Source organism: Corapipo altera, unplaced genomic scaffold (assembly GCF_003945725.1).
Source record: "Corapipo altera isolate COAL_440 unplaced genomic scaffold, ASM394572v1 254, whole genome shotgun sequence".
Classification (NCBI taxonomy): Eukaryota; Metazoa; Chordata; class Aves; order Passeriformes; family Pipridae; genus Corapipo; species Corapipo altera.
The window spans coordinates 346,665-355,043 of record NW_020885035.1 but is presented as its reverse complement, the minus strand read 5'-3'; the positions used below and the strand labels follow the sequence as shown (position 1 = coordinate 355,043).

General features: G+C 44.5%; 1 protein-coding gene across 8 annotated transcripts in view; it reads left to right on the top strand.

The window, feature by feature from the left end:
* JMJD1C (jumonji domain containing 1C) overlaps positions 1-8,379 on the top strand; it is a 156,359-nt gene that overhangs the window by 95,825 nt on the left and 52,155 nt on the right. For 3 of the 8 annotated variants that reach the window (XM_027668269.1, XM_027668274.1, XM_027668277.1), the window contains one exon: positions 4,605-4,718. In XM_027668269.1, the coding sequence (XP_027524070.1) occupies positions 4,605-4,718 (114 nt within the window). The other 5 variants (XM_027668273.1, XM_027668275.1, XM_027668271.1 and 2 more) reach the window with 5 other exon arrangements.

Sequence of the window (8,379 nt, the reverse complement as noted above, 5' to 3'; positions counted from 1 at the left end):
CCTTTTCTCTTTCCTCGGTTAAGTTTGTGCCGTTAAAACGGCGGCGCGGGAGCGGCGCGGGCCGTTAACGGCACGGCGCCGCCGTTGGAGCGCGGGCCATGCGGCACCTCCGGCGGGCAGCGGGCCCGGCCGGCGCGACCCCTTCGCGCCCCGCTGGGCACTTCCTTCTGCCACCCCCCGGCCACGGGCTGCGGGAGTTCCGCCCGGAGTAACGCCTGGGCTGGAAACGGCCGCTTCCGCAGGGATTGCCGGCAGAGGAGTCCGCGAATGAGGAAACCCAGTGCTCGGTTTTAACGTCAGATCTGCTCTATTTATTGTCCGCTCTTTTCCACTTGGTAATTCTGCCTTTGAGTACAAACCATGGCAACAAACAGGCGCTGGAAGGGAGCTATAGCTTTTTTGAATGATGAAGTGTCACAGTGAAAAGGTGCCAGCGTTTGCGCTATTGCAGACTAAACAGCGAGGCTGGAAAACAATATGTGGAAAAGTTTACTGAATACCACCTACAGATTAAGTTTACGTGATCTTTTTAATTTTTATGCTTGCAAGAGGAAGAACTATAGAATGTTAAAGGTTTCGGTGTAAGAGTAGCTTTCTTAATTGTATTATTAGCTCTTTAAAAGTATTTTCACTTTACAGCATAAATTCCTCTAGAAAGATTTAAAAAATAAAAAAAAAGAGTGATTGCTGTACATGTGCACAGTAAGATGTGCTTTTGTAGTGTGGGGAGCAGGCTCGAGTGCCCAGCTAAGCAGGCTGTGAGCCCCAGCGAGGCAGACGAGGTGGTACGTGCGGGATGAGCCGGGCAGCAGCTGCGAGCTCAGCTGTAACCCGAGCGTTTGCTGCATTGAACCTTCTGGGTGTCACAGCCTGGCAGCGCCCGGGCTGCAGCAGCCGAGGTGCGGCGGCTCCTGGAGCTGCCTGCTCGCATGCTGGGGGAGGAGTACCACCACTTCAGCTGCTTAATGGCACTAGGCAGAGGTAAAAACGCACTATGTGCCTGCTCACTGCTGCTTCCTCGGGAAAGTGGGTCCTGTGGTTGCTATGGGGGTTTTGGAACGATAAGTAAATAGATGAGTTGTGTTACTGGGCATTAGAGAACGCAGTCCCTGAGTAATCTGCTGTATTCGTCTTTGGTGAATGCTTTTGAATAGTTTTGTGATTGTTTGCTGTGAAGTGATGGTAACGTTTTCTAAAAATCTGTTTGGATTTCCAGAAGGTCCAGAGTCTAGTTCTCAGACTCAGAGTTCTACCGGCTGCCTCCCATAGGCAGATTATTTCTTGCATGAGCTGGGGTAAAATCACTGGGGAGGGCGAGGGGGCAGAGTAAGAAACGTGCTTTATTCAGCATCAGGGAACTTGGTAGCAAAGCAACCAAAGACAGCATGTGTGTTCGTAGAGCTCCCTTTGGCCAAGCAGGGAAATCTGGGAGGGCAAAAAAGTGTGGCCGTTCCCCCCTCCACCAAGCAGCCACTTAAAATAGTGCTGAAGTCAAATGTGACTTAAAATTGAGTGCTTGAGTCCTTTACTTAATTGTGGTCTTTGGGGAGTTGGGTTAATGCATAAAGCTTCCTTTTAAAAACTCTAAGTTTGAAAGAGATTTTTTGTTTACAGAGGTTCAGTTTCTCCTGGTTTCAGCCAGTATGCCTGGTACTCCCTAGAGTTGTCCTCCACTTTGGGAACGGAAAGAGGGAGTGTCTGCAAGGAGCTTTTCCTCTGAAAGTCCGCAAGGAGCACGTTGGACTTTCTTACATCTATTTTCATGTTGTTACATGCCTCACATGCTTGCCTCTAGTAGCTGACTCTTGCCTGCTGTGCTCTTAGTCTGTTTTTCTTTGTGCCTATGTGATGTGTGGTGTGAAATTCAGTCACGTCTTCCATCTTAAAATTTCTTGAATCCCTAACCTGTCCCAGTTTGGATACTTATTTCCCTGGTGGCCTGCCTATCTCGTGAAGCTGATGAAGTCTGAACTTTGCTTTCCCAAGAAGGCTTGCTTTTATTGAAGGGTGGGGTTTTGTTGTTCTTTGATAGTGGGGATATTTTCTAATAGTGTCTGAAAAATCCCAGATTGTATGCAGCTGAGCAGCCGTCCACATAGGAGGAGGTGTGTGACGTGGCATAGTTTTGCTTTATTTATTTACATATTTTTGTTCTGTGCTTGTGGGATAGTCTGCATCCTCCACATCCGTATTTTGGGGGTGTTGGCCTGTCTAGAGGCATAGATCTATGAAAGCAAGTGAGAAGGCATTACGTTTCTTTTCTCAGAATAATCACACTCACAGATCTATATTTGGAACTAGTTCTTTTAATACCAGCAGGAAGATAAACCAGTGGCTCACACTTACCTTAATCTGTAGTGTTGTCTGAATCCTGAATGATAACTGCACGCCACATTCCACACAGTTTGGTTTCAGCTAATGATGTGGTATGTCCTGTTGTGTGTAGTCGGAAGCACTTTTCTTGACCTGAATAACAGCTCAGAAAGTTAGAAAGGAGCCAGCGTGGATAAAGTATAATAGGGCATGGAAAGACACAGGGGCAAATTAAGAACTGAAAGGCTACAACATTGGCTTTTTCAAAGAAAAGTCTGTCTGCTCGTGAGTTCATACACTCAGTGCTTTGCAATTTCATGATGTGGACTCCACCTTCTCTTAACTCAAACCATTAGCAATACAAGATCCATTATAGGAAAGTGATGCAAGAGCAAAGGCCCTTTCTTGGCTATTAGAGGTTAAATAATTATTTACTATTCAGACTCTGTAGTTAGCATATTATCATATGCTCTTGCTCCTCCAGCCCTTTCATCTGATTATCCTGCTGTAGAGATGGCTTACTGGCTGAGAGATTTGGGTTTTTTTTCTTGCTTGTGTGAGGAAGGGTAACAGCTGAAGAGAAACTTTAAATAAAATGGAAACAAGAATGCTGTACACCCACTCTGAGGATTTGTAGAGTCGGATAGGTTTATTAGAAAGTATAATGTATCTCCAGTGAAGTATTCTCTGATTTGTTTAGTAACTGCCAGAGCTGAAGCTCCGGAGAGACTTGGGCTATATTTAGCCTAATCGCGAGGCAACACCTTTGTAAAGTAGGTAATGAAGCCTGATAAAACCTTGAGTGCCTCTCTCATGAGCTGCCTGCAGAGTGGCTGAGGGCAGGTCACTGGCTCTGCTGCTGCCCTGCTTAGATGGCTTTTGTCAAGTTAAAGGATTGCTTTGTGCCTCGGTTTTCCCATCTGTAAATAGGTTGTGGTGATCCTACCCTCCCCTTGTAAGTACTTGGGGTCTGTTGCTGCGGGGTGGTGCATGTGAGCTACTGATAGCAGCATTTTACAGGGGTTGGTGTGGCGTTCGCACAATGCCTCGGTGGTTTGACCTGCTCTTGTTTCTGCTCTTTTTCTTTTTCTTCTGCGTTTTAAATTTAGAATGGGTCTCAAAGGGCTTTTTTTGTTTTCCTGTTTTCCCTCATTGCTTTTTTTTTGCCCTGTAGATTAACTTTCCTCTATTTTTTCTGTCCCTCCGTGTTTTGGTCGCTTGTATATCCTGCATGTTCTTTCTGCCAGTCATTTCTTTTGTTCACCGGTGTCTTCCTCTTACTGTTCCCGTCTGTCTTCAGAGCGGCATTTTCTCTCCCCTCCATCCGCTGGGATTTCCTTTTCACCTGACTCATCCCCTGTCGGTACATCCCCGCTCAGTCACGCTCTCCTCGCGCTTCTGCTCCAGGAAACGCAGCCAGCAGGGAAGGGGGCTGCCTGCTCGTCCCCTCCCGGGGGACACCCTCGAGTCCCCACTCGCCTACCGCATCCTGCTGCGCCTGGATCAGGCAGGGTATTTTGGGAAAAGCCTGTACGGGGGCGTCGAGGAACCCCTTGCTCCCTGCTCCCCTTTGCCTGGCTTTTGCAGTAGAGCTGGGAGGTTTCCTGCTTCCTCCCCTGTGCTGGGTAAGCAGTGAGGGTCTCCAGCCCCTCGCCGCTTTCCCAGCAGATGGGAGGAAACAGGAAACCTCCTGGCCCCGGTGCAGAATCCCCGGGAGCGGGTGCCGTGTCCTCGGAAGGCGTTGCACTGGAGCAGCCGGTTGCTGCAGGGAGGAGCGGCTGCGGGGGCGGCAGCAGCACAGTCAGAACAGTTTAGAGATGGGCAGGGAAATGAGATGGTTGACTTGAGGCAAGGTGAACGATTTCAGAGCAGGGAGGGGGGAGCGATTTCTCGTCTGCAGTCTGCTTCCACCTGAGCGTCCTCTGTAATCACCCTGCTGCTGGCTGGTCCTGCAGGCACGGAGAGAGGATCTGCGGGCTGAGCTGTGTGTCCCCCATTCCAGGGGCTGCTGTACTTTGAGCTGCTGTGGTAAACACTCTTGCTGAAGCACAATGAGGGAAAGGAAGAATGAAAGGTGTAGTTCCCTTTTCTAGCTGGTTTTGCACCAACGACACAAAGGAAAAAACCCGACAGAACACAAAACCCTCCTTTCTTGTATAATTAGTAATTGTTACTCTGTTTTAACTTGTTTTGATGGAAGAATTACATCAGTGTTTATACAGTTCTGGGGGCTTGGTGTGCTGAGCTTTGGGATTTGTTTCTTAATTTTCTTTTTTTTCCCCCCCCAACAGACATTCAAACCCTTGGTTGGAAAAAGTGTATACAATTCAATTACTGCAGTAGAATTCCTTGTGGACAAACAGCTGGATTTTATAACTGAAGATAGTGCCTTTCAGCCCTATCAGGTAAGAAATTTGGTTAGTGTATAAGTACTATTCATTTAACTTAATTAAAAAACATGTTTTTGTTATTTTTAAGTGCATGTTATGGTCAAGTTCTGTGTTTCAGGAACAATTTCCTATTATTGGCAGGGATTGTTGCTTATTTTATGAAAGATTGTATTGGATACTGTATCTGATTCTAGTGACTCTGATCTTGTCAAGGGGTACTATGCAATTAATATTATTGAACCACCCTTAAGTAAAATACATGACCCCTTTAAAGGTTAACCAGTACCATTAATTGTAGAGCAGATAAAAGATAGTATTTCTCCTTCTGAAGCTGGGCTTTCATATCTAGGTCTTTGCATGACTACAGTGATATCCCACTTACTGATTTTTTTTTTCTCCTGAGAATGAATAGCAGAAAATGTTAATTTTTTTAAAAAAGAAACAATTTCTCTTGCTGTTGTTTTTAAACCTGTTAAAATTTCCAGTATCCTTTATTTTTAGGCCTTCTCCATTAATTAGAAACATTAATATATCAATGTACGTGTATTTAAAGATCAAGAGAATAAGTGATCCCCTCCTTGCTTCAGAAGAAGGTCTAAAAATCTCTTCTGTGACAAATAGGAATATATTTGACATTTCAGCTCATGCTGAACTGATTGCAATTAGAATAGCCATAAATTCTCCCTTAAGGCTTGGATGGTACACTGCGGTGATACAGAAATAGTACTTTGAGACTTGCAATAACAGATGGCCCTGAATAAATGCTATGTAATTTTGTCCTGACACCCCTTCTTCCCTCCTGCTTCACCAGGATGCTTTTTTTTTCCCATTACCAAATATAGAGCTAGAAAAAGAGAAGCAACTGAGAGAGAATCCTGGGGAAAGGAGAGGGAGGTTCAGTTGGTGGAAGGGCTGGTGCTTCTGTGTGTCTGTGGTGGGGAAGCCAAACGCTTCTTGTCAGGGTGAGGTTACATGTTATGACTCGAGCTGCTGGAACAGCTTGGCTCTGCTGCAAAGAACGGTTCCCACCATCAGACCCCGCACCAGCACCTTCAGCCTTCTAAACCAACACACAGCCCTGATTTCCAAACACGGGGAGGGGGGGACACGGCACGGGGGAAAGCCTGTGATTGAGAGAGCTGAGCTGGATTAGCCCAGGGTGCATCCAGTGCTACGACTTCCTCCACAGAAGGGGTCAGGATGATGCAACACAGAGCGGGATATCCTCCTTTGGCAGCAGCGACCTCTTAAATCAGTTGAACCGTGAAGTGTAAATTCACCCTCAAGAGTCCAACTGCAATCTTCCAGATTCATTTTACAAAGCAAATACTGGTGCTGGTGTCTGTCCTTTGCCTGAGATACATCAAGATCATGTCTCTGATAATGCTCATTCCAGTAACAGTAATCAGTCTCCTTTTGGCAGTGGATCATTTCTGAGCTGAGCAAAACAAACTGAACATATGAGAAGGGCTGCCTTTTGTTGAGCAATCCTACTGCCAGGCCTGGCTGGCACTAACATAGTGATGCTCTGTGCATTTTAGGCCCTTCAAGGAGTCTTTACTGATAGAACATTAGACTCAGAAACACCTTAATTTGGGAAGGTGCACACAAATTGAAGGTATCGTTTTTGAAAATGTCATATAAACAGCTGGCCTCATATTGTCTTGATAAATAATACAGAAATTAACAGCTTTAGCAACATCACTTCTCAAAGAAATGTTGACCAAAAACTAGTACAAAGCAGTAGTTTGCCAAAAATAGTTCCAGATACAAGCTTGGCCCCTCCCTAACTCTTGGCCCCCATTTTTGACATGTAGAGGAGCAACTCTGTGTGAGAGATGAGGCTGTTTCCCCCTCTCATGGAGCAAATTGCTGCCTGTTAAAGCCCGAGATGGAGGCTAGTCATCTGAGTCCATCTTAAGTAGTTTGGTGACAGATACCTAAATTGTCTGATTAACATTACAAGAACTTTGCTGATGGAGATTCCTTTAAGTACTGAAGCATCCCGAATCAGCATTTTAACTGGATATTGCTTGGATATTGAATGTAGAAACATAAAATAACATTGTGCTCATTGATGGAGAGTGCAACGATTTCTTCATTTGAATGATTATAAGAAGTTTGAGAACTGTCTTTCATAGAAATGTCTCTCTGAAGGCCTTGCAATATCTCATCGCTAAGTTTTACAAGTTAATTGTACTGGTAAGAGCTTTGCTGAATGCTAATGTCTTTAGGAGAACAGAAACTATTTTTTTTAACTATGCAAACAATTACATACCAACAGTGTGTTAGACAGAAATATTAGCTTGATCATTGAGACTTTATTTTCTACTGAAAGATACCTGGAGTGGGAGGATTGTCTCTGTTCATTTTCCTTGTTATTTTTTTGTTCATGCTGGAAATCACATTCCTAGCCATCAGCCACTTAATGCAAGGTAGCTTGTATTTGTACCTTCTTTTCTGGAAGATCTCCCTTTCCTTTGGCCTCCCTTTTCTTTGCCATCAAAATGGGTCCTAGATAAATATTTGGTAAACTTCCTGTGAAAAATCTGTTTTTCCCCAAAAAAGGGCATTTTTGCTCCCTTTTTTTTGTCTGGAATAACATTGACCTGCTTTTGGGCTGAAGACAGAACTGAGGAACCATTCTTTGCAAAGATGAGTTAACTTTGAGTCTTCTGAAATGTGTTTAGTTTTTGTTTTAAGCTCTCAAGGCTGCGCATTTTCAATATGAAGTCCTTAGAGACCATGGTGACCTAAACACTTTTTATTGCATTTTGCTGTTAGTGCCTAAAATTCCAGTACCTTTCTGCCAAAACAAACAGAAGTCCAAATCTGTATGGGAAGACTCCATTTCACTTCAGATACAATTCTTAACTACTGAGTAATTTTTCCCATCATTGTGTATACTCATAATACTAGGAATGGACAGCAGACAAGCATTTGATATAAATTCTGCTCAGAGCAGTCCTGACTGAGAAACACGGGGCTGTATCACACAACCGTTGGGCCGAAGGGCTTCATGAAAAAGGTGCTACTGTCCGGTTTGAAGGTGACAACTGCTGAAAGCAAAGAAAACAGCACACTTGGCATCCTTTCAGGCTTGGCAGGCAAAACAAAGTTTGAGTAGGCAAAGAACTAAATTACTGTCGTTACCAGAAGTGGTTCTTCCAGGACAAGATTAAAGAGACTTTGGCAGGACTCGCTGGGGAATCCTGAACCAGGCATTCCCATGCCATGTCTGCTCTTTGCATAAATAAACATGTTTCAATTGTTAAGAGATTCAACAAGCTTCATAAGAGCTAGATGAATATCGTTAGTACAGTAGGGTATGCAGCTGCATTGTACCAGCCTTCCATGTATGCACAAGGCTTTCTGTAGCAACTATTACACTTGTCAGTGAATTTGTTCTTTACTGCTAGATGTGCCTGTGATTTTTCTTTTCCCTTATGTGTGTACTGCTCATACCCCTTCTCTGTGAAAGTTCCTTGGATTCTGTATGCCTGGTGCCTTAAACACCAACCTACGACTTGTTTCTGGTGGCTTTTATCTCTGTTGCTTCGTGGAGGATGTAAACTGTATTATTCTCTACATGAAACTTGTGTGTGACCGAGTGACTCATTCATTAATCTGGGATGGTCAGACCATTTAGTCATGTAGTTCTTTATGGTGGTGACAA